General features: G+C 45.4%; 1 protein-coding gene across 2 annotated transcripts in view; it reads right to left on the minus strand.

Moving 5' to 3' along the window:
- LOC110317798 (ubiquinol-cytochrome-c reductase complex assembly factor 1) overlaps positions 1 to 14,554 on the minus strand; it is an 83,852-nt gene that overhangs the window by 31,799 nt on the left and 37,499 nt on the right. For both annotated transcript variants that reach the window (XM_021192573.1, XM_029536686.1), the window contains exon 7: positions 8,572 to 8,680. In XM_021192573.1, the coding sequence (XP_021048232.1) occupies positions 8,572 to 8,680 (109 nt within the window). The remainder of the gene's footprint in view (positions 1 to 8,571; positions 8,681 to 14,554) is intronic.

Below are 14,554 nucleotides of genomic sequence, written 5' to 3' on the forward strand. Positions count from 1 at the left end.
ACTGGTGGGGGAGAGAGAGAGAGAGAGAGAGAGAGAGAGAGAGAGAGAGAGAGAGAGAGAGAGAATAAACAAGTTGGTTATGTATCTACCAAAGGTTCTATACACACTTCCAAGGTATTTAATCCCCTATGTGGTGAAAGCACTGAGGGCTCTGGTATGAGAGGGTCATGACCAGATGCAGGACTCAGGAAGGTAGCCTCTGGCAGTCAGATGGCAGAAGGCCTGGATTGGGAATAGCCAAGAATTGCTTCAGAAGTGACTTGCAATAAAGCGAGATGTTGCCCGAAGTGAAGCAATGGGTCATCGAGAATCTGGCGGACGGAGATATGTGAGGCATGCAGCTGGCAAGCTAAGCAGATGCAGAGGAAGAGGTGGGACTCGGGGATGACTAAGAATTCAGCTTAGGAGGCTCAGCTCATGGTGGTGACCTCAGAAGGGAGACAGGAAGGATGTTTCATGGGGCTGTTTTGTTTGTCCTGTGACTCCTGACAGGGAGACTTATTTGGAAGAAGCCTCGGCGCCCCTGAAAGGTGAGCTGGAAAATGACTCTGGTTGGCTATATCCGTCACTCCCACGTCCCTGCACTCACCTCTCACCGTGTGATGACTGTGAACATGGGACATCAAATGAAATCAGGCAAAGAAAACCAGGACTGGAGGGGAAGTCTGGTCCCTTAAAAGGAGAGCTGAGTTAGGAGCATTCGGTGTAAGGGGCACTAAAGGAGGGTTGTTTGTAGAATGTGAGCTTATAGATAGCGCACACACATGTACACATGCATGTACACACACATGCATACATATACGAGGTGTACACGCGCGTGTGTGAGTATGTATGTATGTGTGCGTGAGCATGAATGTGTCTTCCATGGCCTCCACGTGGGAGTAAGGACAACTGTGGGAAATGCCCCCCTCTATCCACCGTATGGCCCTGGGGTTAGAACTCAGATTGTCTGGCTTGGCACCAAGCACCCTTACTTGATGGGCCTTCTATCTTCTTGCTGGCCCCTAGCAAGGCTTTGAAAAGTGGAATAAGGTCACTGCTCCTCTACACAAACACTATGGAGTGGGGCATCCAACTAAATAAGTATAATTTTAAAAACAACAAAAAGATCAAATTCATTTTTTTTTTTACCCACTTGGTGAAGGAATATTTGCTGAATGCCTATCATGTACAGAGCTCCATTTCTGAAGTGTTAGAAACACTAGGAGCTCAGGAACCCCACAGTTTGTAACTCAAGGTAGGAATGGCTCTACAGATAAATGACCAAGTGTACTGGGAATTCCATGCTGCAATTCATTTTCAACATGGGAAGGGTTATCAATCTTCTTTGAAGGACTTCTGGTAAAATGAAATGACTCCGGGAGAGCCTGGTGGTGCAAGCTCCCCCCAGAGGCTGAGGCAGGAGGATCAAAGATTGAGGTCTAACTGAGCTGCAGAAGTTCAAGGCCAACCTGGGCAACTTCGTAAGGCCTTATTCTAAAAACAAAAGGCAAAAAGGAAAGCTGCGACCCTACATCAATGACAGATGCCCTACATCAATGATAGAGCATGCTCAGTGAGGCCCTAGATCAAAGACAGACGCCCTGAGCATGCTCAGTGAGGCCCTAGGTCAATGACGGACGCCCTGAGCATGCTCAGTGATCCATGATAGACACCCTGAGCATGCTCAGTGAGGGCCTAGATCCATGACAGACGCCCTGAGCATGCGCAAGGAACTAGACTGGATCCCTAGCATTGTGGGAGGCCGGGGTGGGAGTTGTGAACCAGAGAGCCACTCAAGGACAAGTGATTGAGCCATCAGACTAGTAGGTGACAAATCAAACGACTTGCTTGAATTTCCTTATCAGGTATTTAGAAACTTACATGGACGGAGAGTGTACCCCCAGGGGGTAGGTCCGTCCTCTGTGGACTCAGCTCCAACTCACGACCCAGTTCCCAGTGAAAAAGCACTTTTCCTTCTAAGAATTTAGTTTTCAGGTTGGAGGGAGGGCTCGGCAGTTTGAGTGGCCCTGCTATTCCAAAGGGGCTGAGTTTGGTTCCCAGGTGGCTCACAACCAGCTGTGACTGTAGCTTCTGGGGACCTAACACTTTCTTCTGGCCACTGTGGACGGACACACACACACACACACACACACACACACACACACACTTTTAAATTCTAAAAACTTATCTTTCTCCTAATATTCATCCTAATAACTGATGTCCAATTCCAATAGTTTAGGCCGCTTAAAGCCCTTCCAGGGAGCGACTGCCATCTAAAAACAAACTGATTCTTATTTGTGTGGTATCCAGCCCAAAGGTTCTTCTTTTTTTTTTGTTTTTTAAAGATTTATTTATTATATGTAAGTACACTGTAACTGTCTTCAGACACTCCAGAAGAGGGAAGTCAGATCTTGTTAAGGATGGTTGTGAGCCACCATGTGGTTGCTGGGATTTGAACTCTGCACCTTTGGAAGAACAATCGGATGCTCTTACCCGCTGAGCAATCTCACCAGCCCCCCAAAGGTTCTTTATTTACACACACACACACACACACACACACACACACACACACCATTTATGATTATAAAAAGCATCTTTAAAGCATATATTTCAAAGCCTTTGACACTGAGTTTTAATCCTGACCTTGAGATGCAAAGCCCAGCACAGTAAAATAGGAATTTAAGGGTTTTTTCCCCTTTATTTTAAGTGCTAGGGATAACACTCAAGTCCACATGAATGCGAGGTAAGCATCCTATCACAGACTCACATCCCCTGCTGGGTGAGCATCCCATCACAGACTCACATCCCCTGCTGGGTGAGCATCCTATCACAGACTCACATCCCCTGCTGGGTGAGCATCCTATCACAGACTCACATCCCCCCCCCTTTGGAAATCTTTAAGAGCAGGAAGAACATGGGGGAGGGGCTATTTGAAACTTGGAAGATTGGAAGATTTTTCAGAAAATCTAAAACCTTTGTTAATCCCACTTTTTAAACGTAAAATACCCCATTATAAGCTCAGGTTTTTTAAAACAAACAGTCAACTTCAGTAGGAAATTGAAAAGCACAGAAAATAGAAACATAAAAAATGAAGGCAGGGGACTGGTAGGATGGCTCAGCAGTGTGCGCCTGCTGCCAAGCCTGCCGGCCTGGGTCAGTTCCCTAGCACCTGCAAGATAGGAGGAGAGAGCTGAGTCCTGGAAGCTGTCCTCTGACCTCCACACACATACCTAGCACGTGCACACCTGTACACATAAGCACAGGTACTCACGCAAATAAATGTAATTTTTAAACATTGTCACTAGAAAAAAAATCAGTCTTTCTCCCAATATTTAATATCAACACAGCAGACAAATATCCTCAGAATAAAACGGTATCTCCTACACCATTTCCCTCATACCCATCCCAGGCCTCTAGAATTGTGTTCTTTCATTCTTCAGAGAGTCACTATTCAGCCAACAGATAATTATAAGCATTCTGGAGACTACAAAGAGTGATACATGCAGTCCTGACCCTTAGGAATTCATCTAGAAGATAGCCAATATGCACGAACAACTATGTCATAAGAGAGAAGGAATGAAAGCCCAAAGAAGGCTATGGGAATTATTAAGGCACTTGCAGTGAGGGAGAACTGAATTGGTCCCAGTCTGGTGGAAGTGCTGGGGAGGAAGTGTGAGGACAATCTAGATGTAAGGCCTGAATAAGGGGAAGACATAACACGGGAACAGCGAGGCCCCTGGCTTGGCTGGCAGAGTGGGTATGCGAATCTCAGGGAGTGCTTAGTGCCAGGCTGTGCTTGAGGTTCCAGAAGCATTGTGGGAAATGAGTCTGGCATTAACACAGACCACAGAGTGTGACGAGGGGGGAGCTTGCAATGCAAAACAGCAGCTCTGATAAGCAAGGCCAGTCTTTGTGGGGAGGAAGAACATGGGGGAGGGGCGATTCGAAACTTGGAAGATTGGAAGATTTTCAGAAAATCTAAAGCCTTTGTTAATATCCAAATTTGGCGAATCCAAAGGTTCACCAAAGAGACCAGTTTGTGCCAGGGCTCTCTACCAACAAACTCTTCCCTCGGTACCATCTTATCAAGCAGCTCTGATACAGGATAGGGGACCAGAAGTCAACAGGAGATTTATTCCTATCCTGGAATACCATTGGCAAGAAGTCATCTATCTGAAGTCTTACTGTAGGAACCACAGATGAGAAGAAACTATAATTCCTATGCCCACCCTTCCCACCGGGGCTTGGAGAGCTTAAACCTGCCCATTGTGAGTCGTAAGGTGGAGATGTCTGGCAGGGCCGAACTGACAGGAAGTCGTTTCACCAGACTAAGGTTACCATGAACACGCGGAGCTAATTCTTGTTTGTTTTTGAAGTTTGGTTGAAATGTCACAAATGGAAAAAACGAAGTAAAGCTCCCAGTTAGCCCCAAGACTGGACACACCTGGTGCAGACCCAGCAAAAGACGCTTACTTCATTAGCAGGAGAGGCAGGGTGAAATTTACATCTGAAATCTGCCTGCCGCAGGAGAAAGAGCTGAGGCCAAAGGCTGTCTGTTTTTACAGCTGTGTCAAGTCCTGGTTCTTACTCCTACCAACACTCAGGAGCCCGGCAAGGGCCCAAGGAAAAATGGTCTCCAACCTCGTCAGCTGCAACTCTGCTCACAAAGGTTTTTAAGAACCAGTTAATGAAATAAAACAAGACCAGATGAGGTGATATAATGAACTTTATTTCCACAGCTAATTTATATATTTAAATCTCAAATATTGGTTTTTTTTTTCCTTTTAAAAAGTCAGAACACTAAATTATTGACATGATTTTTGTAACCTCAAATTTAGCAGTTGCTTTTTGCACTGGCTTCCCCAGTGACTCGTGAGTCCATGCCATAACAGTTGGCTTCTTAAAGCCAATGAAAAGTAAAATCTCCCTCTTGCATGACACCAGAACTTGGATATCAAATGAGTTCTTGATAGGAATTCTGGTTTCAAAGGAATTCTTGATTACAATTTCTGACTCGTCATCAGTTTGCAAGAGGCAAACTGAGTTTGGCTCTTGAGTGTGGCCACATCCATCCACTCAAAGTAATGGCTTCTAAGAATTCTCTGGCATGAGAAAAAACCACCACACTGCTGACTGGCTTTATAAGTTTTCTTTTTCTATGGCTTTTCTTACAGAGCTATACCTGGAAAGCCAAATGACACAGAAAGATTTGCAACTTACCACCTTTAAATCTGTTTGGTTTTTTTGTTTGTTTGTTTTTTCCCCAAAGCTGAGAAGAAACTCTGCAGCCACATAGTTGGTTAGCACCCGGGGCTGCTTCTGTGTCTAGGGAAGACTTGTTTGTTGGGGGAGACCCAGGCCAGACTCTATTTGTTCCACTGCTGCAGGTTGTCTGCTTACAGACTGAAGCTCCTATAACCTGCAACACACTCACAAATTATGAGGGTTAATATCCAACTGTCCTTTCTATAGAAAAGGTATCTGTTATACCATCAACTTAGAGTGGATGGGCTGTGACAAATACAATGAAGATCAAGAACAGTAATTACCCAAGTCCTCTAAGTTTCTATTCTGAAAACACTATCTCTCACTTATAGTTTTTGCCAGAGCTCGGGCAATTCTCATTATGAAGGTAATGTAGGAGCCTATACTTGGGAAATTACTAATATCTTGCTATTTAAAGTATGGTTGCCACCTTCCACACCCCTATTAGCACAGGCATAACCTGGAGACTTGTTAGAAAACAGACACTCTAAACTGGATGTGATGTGGATGCCTGTAACTCCACAACTTGGGATGTGGAAACAAAAGGCCCAGAAACCCAAGGTCAGTGAGTTCAAGGTCAGTCTGGGTTACAAGAGAGCCTGTGAAAGAACAAGGCAAAGGGGAGGAAAAGCTCCGGACTGAGGCTATGGCTCAGTTGGTGCCTAGCACGCTGGGTTCATTCCCAGCACAACATGAAGCAAGGCATGACGGTGTACACCCATAATCTCTGCATTTGGGAGGTGGAGGTAAGAGGATCCAAAGTTTAAGGCCATCCTGAGTTATATAGTGAGTTCAAGGCCAGCCTAGAACACTCTGGAAAAAAAAGAGACAGAGGGAAAGAGACAGGAAGGAAGGAAGGAAGGAAGGAAGGAAGGAAGGAAGGAAGGAAGGAAGGAAGGAAAGAAAGAAGGAAAGAAGGAAAGAAGGAAAGAAGGAAGAAGAGAGGGGGAGGGAGGGAGAGAAAGTAGATTCTATGGGTCTGGTCAGAAACTTACCAAATCACATTGGTTCTTTATCCAGACCCTAGATAAACTGTAGGTACACTAAGAGGGGCACTGTACCACTCTACAGGATGGCACACTCTCTAGAATAATCCAAGTGGACAAGATAGAGAAGAAAAACTAAAGACTCCTATAGCAACATAGTGATGTACACCTCCAATCCCAGTACCTGGGAGACAGATGAAGGTGGATCTCTGTGAATACAAGCCCAGCCTAGTCTACATAGTAAGTTCTAGGCCAGCCTGGTCTATCTAATGAGGCCTTGTCTCAAACAAACTCACTGACTATACCAAAGGTGGAAGTCTAACTTATGCACTCATTCAACTCAACTCATCCTATGTATCCCTCTGATGTTACCACATAAGCAAAAAATAGAGTAGGACAGCTTCCTGCGTTCATAAAGCTTACAATGAGGTAGGAGGGAGATTACACACAAAGCACCAGAGAAGGCTTAAAGTGTCAACTGCTGTTAAATATGGAAGAGAAAATCTGTGGGAGAGGGTGTAATTAAAAAATTCTTGTGGTCCAGAAGTCAACAATTTCTGGATTATTAGGGACAGGACAGCTGTGGCTCCCATGGTCCTGGTGGTCCCACTGCCGGCAGAGTTCAGGCAACAAAGAGAAGCAAAACAGGGTCATCTAATGGAAGAGCCTGTAATGCAACACCTGGCAGCCAGCGCAGGCTCTGGCTGGCCAGAGGGCATTACTGGTCATCATTAGCAGGGTGATTTGAAATGCCAACACTGCCCTGAGTCCAGTGTGTGCTGCCACAGTGGGCGGTAAACACTCGAGGACATAAGAAACCCAGCTGTCTGAGTCGCTTAGTCTGCTGACCTCCCTCTGGACGGCAAAGAAAGCTGGCAGGCAGGAGGGGGGAGAAATGACACGAGAACCAAGACAGTTATAGTAAGAGCTCAGCAGGGACCCAAGACATGGCTCAGTGGTTCTTGAAGAGGATCTAGGTTCAGTTCCCAGGACCCACATGGTGGCTCCTAACTATATGGGGTAAAGGGAACAGAGGGACCCAACACCCTCTTTCTTCTGACCAGCTTGAGCTCCTGCATACGTGTGAGACACATGCACACACTCAGGAACACACGCACTTTAACACATAGAGATCTCAATCGTGATTTCAAGGCAGAAGTGATGACCACAGGTAAAACTGGTGTTTCATTTTCTTAGAATCAATGGAAAGGCCATTGCCACGCTGTTCCTACAGAGCGCCATGCTAATGTCCATAAAGATACTTAAAGGCAAACCCAGGCAGGCTTCCTGCGCCTCCTACACTACAGTTCCTTCAAAGATATGAGAAAACCCTCAACCCAGAGGGACTCACACATTTTCAGAAGGAGATCGCCACCTACATGCAGGACATAAGTCTTAAAGGAAAAGTGCATGGGGTTAGCAGACAACAGCAGGGGAGCGTGTGAAGACAGGGACAATGACAGTCAGTCATGACCTAACAGCCACTCAGCACGGACAGACGGTGAACATGATGTGACTGAAAAGAGAGTTGTGTAAATGCACACAAAACTGAGATCATGTAGAACAAAGCAAACATTCACAAAACCCAGTACTACATATATCCTACAGCAAGCAGTCATTTTACATACACATGCACATGTGTGTGCACACACATACACACACACAAGCACGTGTGCTCACACTTGCATGATCCATATTCTCTTTTCTCAGGCTAATTACTGAATTTACTAAGGTATTCATTTTTAATGGATACTTGGGTGAAATATTCTAGGTTGCTAGTGACCAGAGTTTTCCTTAATCCCTGAGGACTACTGGCCTTCATACCAGGATTTTCCCATAAGTACTAACCTAGAGGGGCGGGTACGAGGGTATGTGCCTATAACCCTAGCACTTAGATGGAGGCAGGAGAATCAGGAATTCATAAGGTACATGAATCCATGTCTAAAGAAAATCAAAACCAACCGGCCAATGAAAGAACTAACGTAAAATTATTCAAATACTGAAGCAATGTCAAAGGCAGTGAGTGCCCTTAAGCTAGATTACTATTTGGTTCCCCGCTCTGTCCTCCGCATCACCAGAATTCTATCTACTTCTGTATACAAGATGTCCCCATACCAACAAACCACAATAATGTGCACAAACCCATAAAGTATCTGTGGTATGTCAAGCTTCCAAGAGGCAAAAAAAAAGTGACTAGAGCTGAGCCGCCTCTCTGGCGTTAGGCAACATTTCACAGAAATCCAAAAGCAAATCCATTCTAAAGCAGAAAGAACCCAAGATTCGGGTCGGCCATCCTTCCGAGACAGCTGTCCAGGGTCAGCACTGGGGAAGCACTCACCCCCATGACTCGGCCGCGCTGCTCCACATCTTCCCACATGAAATGAACTATGATCCGGCACATGTATTTTCCAGTCCGGCCTTCCTGCTTCATTCGGACTAGGCACATCCTGAGTGGAAGGAAAGCAGTCACTGGGGAACCGCACTTTCTATGAATTCACACAGTTCATACAAACAAGAGTGATTTTAGCACGGCACACTGAATCAGAAACGCAGGAGTGACCTTATTGTCGTTAATATCCACGCTATATTAAAGCTATAGCTTTAAGACACCTATGACACAGGCACTGTAAAATGGCCCATCTCAAGCGAGCGGTTTGGAAAAGACTGGCATATCACCTATGATCATGTAAGCACCACACAGAGGGTACCTCAGCTCCCCCCACACGTGGAAGGCCTCACATGTGGCTGTTAGAGGGTGATCAAATCCGAGTGCTCCATTCAGCTGGGGAAGATATTTGTTCACTACTATAGAATTTTTAAATGCGGGCAAAGAATTTTCCTGTCCAGTGCAGTAGCCACCAGCTGCTTGTGGCTACTGAGCACTTTGGTGTTTTGTTGTTTTGGTTTGGTTTGGTTTTGGTTTTTCCCCAGAGCTGAGGACCGAACCCAGGGCCTTGTGCTTGCTAGGCAAGTGCTCTACCACTGAGCTAAATCCCCAACCCCTACCGAGCACTTTAAATATGGCTAGTCCACGGATTTCAAAGACACAATAAGAAAAGAATTACAATTTTTTTATATTGCTGTCACATTAAAATATTATTCCATATTAGTTTAAATAGTCTATCATTGATGCCACAACCCCGCACTCCGACCGGCAGAGACGGGTGAGGGGGCGGGGGGGGGGTACGACAGGAACAAACACCAAGGAGGGTTTCAAGCAGCTCCCATCGCTCCAGTTTCTCTTTTGTTCTTCCCTCCGTCCAGGATCACTCAAGCGCGCAGGCTCAGGTTCTTGGTCAGTAGGGATCACGGGGCTTGGCGACGAGCCAGGGCGCCATCTTGGTTCTTGTGGCTGCTTCCGCTGCCCACAATTGAATCGGTTTTAGGGGCGAGGACATGGCTCAGTAGGTAAGAGCATTTGCTCTATAAACATGAAGAATGGAGTTAGAATCCCAGTGCCCACATAAAGAGACACGTGTGGCTGGGCGTGCCGGTGACTGTGATACTGGGGCTGGAGACAACGAGCTCCAGAGAGCTCACTGGTCAGCTGGCTTTGCCCAACCGTGAGCTTCAGAAGAGCAATAGAAGAAGGAGCGTGGCACCTTCCTCTGGCCTCACACGTGGGTGTGTGTATATTCATATACATGCACCGCCCACCCCACCCCTCAGTAAAAACCTCACATTCTTTTCAAAACCACTTTCATTTTTTTCCTTTGACTTTAAAAATGTAATTAGACATGTAGAAATTCTTCCACTGTATCTATGGCTCCCATTCCACTTGTCTTGGGTAATATCTGTTCAGCATATAGACACCAAGAGTACTACAATTACACCGGGCCGTGGTGGCACAGGCCTATAATCCCAGTACTTGGGAGGCAGCGGCAGGTGGATTTCTGAGTTCGAGGCCAGCTTGGTCTACAAAGTGAGTTCCAGGACAGCCAGAGCTACACAGAGAAACCCTGTCTCAAAAAAACAACAACAAAAAAAGAATACTAGAATTACAAGTCTATAATGATCAAAGCGGGCTCCCACTAGATGTAACTTCCATTGAAGGCAAAGATCAAGTCTGTTTTTGTGTGTTTGTTGCTTTGTTTGAGACAGGCTCTCAGTTCATAGCCCTGGGTGTCTTGGAACTCTCTACGCAGACCAGACAGGACTCAACCTCAAACTCAAGATCCACCTGCCTCTGCCTCTTGAGTGCTGGGACTAAAGGTATGCATGCACCACCATCAGCAAGAATTTTGTCATTTTTCTTAACTTAAAAATATATTCAGGAGGGGGCTGGTGAGATGGCCCGGCGAGTAAGAGCATCCGACTGCTCTTCCAAAGGTGCAGAGTTCAAATCCCAGCAACCACATGGTGGCTCACAACCATCCTTAACAAGATCAGACTCCCTCTTCTGGAGCGTCTGAAGACAGCTACAGTGTACTTACATATAATAAATAAATTTAAAAAAAAAAATATATATATATATATATATATATATTCAGGAGTGGGGGGAAGGCAAGGCAAAGCAAAGCAAAGCAAAGCAAAGCAAAGCAAAGCTCTTAGGACACATGCATACAAATCCCAGTAGACAGGAAGTAGAGGCAAGAGGATTGGAAGTTCAAAGCCAACATGAGCTACAGAACAAGACCCTGTCTCACTACTCTCCTTTGTAAAAGAAAAATCTACAAGCAACAGTGGAATGATTCCTGTCCAATCTGTCTCAACATCTCCGTGACTAAATTGGGGGGAAAACATACTTATCAAATGGGCAGATGACAAGCTCGGCAAGAGAACAAATATGTTACATGACCCAACCATGAACCAAAAATATCTCCACAGTCTGTCCCGGTGGACCACAGCTCACAAGAATCTGAGCAGGGAAAACACAAGGCCCTGCACTTGTGTCTAGCAGATAAAGCTCCAGAGGCCCAGGGTACGTGAATCACAACTACCTATGTAAAAGAGCCTTTAAAAAAGGGGGTGGGGGAGGGAGGGAAAGATGGAGGGAGGGAGGGAGGGAGGGAAGTACTAAGAGAGGCTCAATGAAAGCCAATAGTGATGCCAACCCCAAATTAACATGCTTTAGATAGTGAAATAAGTCCCCAGTGCGCAAAGCAAGATTCCAAAGGCTTGGTACAGCAGCATCTACTGATTCAAATGTTGAACACTATATCTCCAGAGACAAGTGGTTCCAGTCATATTAAATAGTTCTGTTCTACTGTGCAGTAGTGGGACTACAGCTAATGACAGTGTTACAGTGTAGGCTAGAAAGGGGGGCGGGGTTGTACATTCTCAGTCTACAGCTAACGACAGTGTAGTATATCTGAAGACAGCTAGAAGGCGGGTGGTTTGAATATTCTCACTGCAGAAATGAGATGGTGGGCACATTAATGACTCCGGTTTGATTATAACACAATGCACATTTGTCAAAATACTACATAATCTATAAATATGTATGATAGGCCAACTGAAAAGAAAATTAAAATTAAGAGAAGAGAAAAAGAAAAAAAAAGATCGGAGAACAGACTGGCAAGGTGGCTCAGCACTGGCCACCCAATCCTGACGGTCCCCGTCTAGAAGAAACACACACACAAATAAGTAAATAAATAAAATGTTGAGAGAGACCAAAGAATATCTAACTTGGAGAAAACAGGAGAGGGGCCCTAAACTTGTCTATTTAAATATTAAAATCAAAACCAGAGGTTGGGCCAAAGAGAAAGATTTACTTAATAAAGTAAAAGCTGTCTAGCGGGAAAGACTGTCAAGATTTAAGTAATAGAATGGACAACTTCAAAAGCTGGAAAACTAGTTTGTTCATAAAAGAATAAAATGTCTGGTAAGCAGCCAGCTTTTTTTAATTCAAGATTTATTTATTTATTTATTTATTTATTTATTTATTTATTTATTTATTGGTTTTTCGAGACAGGGTTTCTCTGTATAGCCCTGTCTGCCTGCCTCTGCCTCCCAAGTGCTGGGATTAATGGCGTGCACCACCACGCCCGGCTTAAGATTTATTTTTAAGTGTGTGTGTGTGTGTGTGTGTGTGTGTGTGTGTGTGTCTGGGTATGTGTATATGAGTTTAATGCCCTTGAAGAGCAAAGGCACTGGGTCCCTTGGAGCCGAGTTAGAGGCAGTTGGGAGCAGCCCAAGTTGACTGCTGGGAACCAAACTCAGATCCTCTGACTAAGCTGTTTTTGCTGTTAACTTCGGGGCCATCTCTCCAGACCCAGAGCCTGCAGCTTTCCAACCAGAGGTTCGCTATCGACCTCAAGTGGATCTGTTGGCAATTTCATTCTAACTTTTAACCTCTGAACTCAGGCAGTACCTAAGATGCGAACGAGACTTGGAGGGGATAATGAAACAGGTCATGAAAAGGCTGGGCACGGGACAGAGAGCACACATACCGCACATGCGTGACAGAGAGCACACATACTGCACATGCGTGACAGAGAGCACACATACCGCACATGCGTGACAGAGAGCACACATACCGCACATGCGTGACAGAGCACACATACCGCACATGCGTGACAGAGCACACATACCGCACAGCATGGGACAGAGAGCACACATACCGCACAGCATGGGACAGAGAGCACACATACCGCACAGCATGTGACAGAGAGCACACATACCGCACAGCATGGGACAGAGCACGCATATCGCACATGCGTGACAGAGCACACATACCGCACAGCATGGGACAGAGAGCACACATACCGCACAGCATGGGACAGAGAGCACACATACCGCACATACGTGACAGAGAGCACACATACCGCACAGCATGGGACAGAGAGCACACATACTGCACAGCATGTGACAGAGAGCACACTGCACAGCAGAAATGCCCTGGGTGACAGCACGGGACAGAGAGCACACTCTACAGCAGAAATGCACTGGGCAAGGTTCAATAGTACTTTTTGAATAAATTAATCAATTTGTTCTTGTCAGCCTCTCACCTGAAAAGATGCAGTGTTTTGATGCTTAAGTGTCATAGGAGGCCAATTCATCAACACAACAGTGAGGTAATGGAATTCTTCATTTATTTGAAAATCCTGTAGTCTGTTAATACACCTGCCCACTGAGGTTTAAAAGGCACAGATTTTTTTCAGACCATAAACTTTCTTAACTATATCAACATGAGGTGAGGTTTTTGGGGTTTCATAGAACAGCTTGTTCTATAGCCATTGTAAGACAATGAGCAGCTCAATGGGCAGCTGGACTGAAAGGGTCATATAAAATGAACTCTCAGGGCCAGAGAGATGGCTCAGCGGTTAAGAGCACTGACTGTTCTTCCAGAGGTCCTGAGTTCAGTTCCCAGCAACCACATGGTGGCTTACGACTATCTGTAATTGGATCTGATTTCCTCTTCTGGTGTGTATGAAGATAGAGCACTCACATAGAGGAGGAAGAGGAGAAAGAGGAAGCAGAAGAGGTAAAAGAAGGAGGAGGAGAAAGAGGAGGAGGAGGAGGAGGAGGAGGAGATCTGAATGGGATCTGAGAAGGCTTGATGGGAAAGGAAACATACATGAGCCTTGGAAGGATGAGATGAAGTGAAGACAGAACAAATGATAAAAGGCTTCCAATAGACAGAACATGGGGAACAAAGGTAGGGACCAAGGGAGACGTCAGCACCTGTTAAAGGAACAACGACTTCCTCGATTTGTGGCTGGGTAGAATATAAGAACCTAGGAGGTGAAAGCCAGAGAAGTCATGGGTGAGTGGCTTTGAAATGTCGTGCTAAGGAAGTCTGGCTTTCTGTGGGCTAAGCAGACAGTGCTGGGCCACTGGGAGGAAGGCCTGGTGAGATGAACACGCCTGCACTCAGCAGCTGGTGAGACAGGGGAACACGCCTGTATTCAGCAGCTGAGCCACTGAGAGGCTAACTCTCCCTCCCAGACTCAGTGCTTACAATTAAATATCAACATCACCAAAGCTGGAAAGTGACAACATGGAGGAATTCTTTCATTGTCCGGCCTAGAAATACAAGACTGCACTGCCTCGAGAGAAATGTAAACAGTGATGTTTGCTTTAAACCTCTAACGTTAAAATGTTGGCGTTCCTAATAGTTTAGAATATGTGGGTTAAAGGCTATCAACAAGAGAAAATCAAATTACTCCTAAAGTACCACACCAAACTCGCTCCATGGATATGTGACCGACACAAGCACCATTCAATATAAACTCTACAGCAAATCTCTCCTTACAAAACCGAGGCAAGAATTGGTTTTCCTGTCAACATAAGAAGAAGAAGAAGAAGAAGAAGAAGAAGAAGAAGAAGAAGAAGAAGAAGAAGAAGAAGAAGAAGAAGAAGAAGAAGAAGAAGAAGAA

Source organism: Mus pahari, chromosome 3 (genome assembly GCF_900095145.1).
Source record: "Mus pahari chromosome 3, PAHARI_EIJ_v1.1, whole genome shotgun sequence".
NCBI lineage: Eukaryota > Metazoa > Chordata > Mammalia > Rodentia > Muridae > Mus > Mus pahari.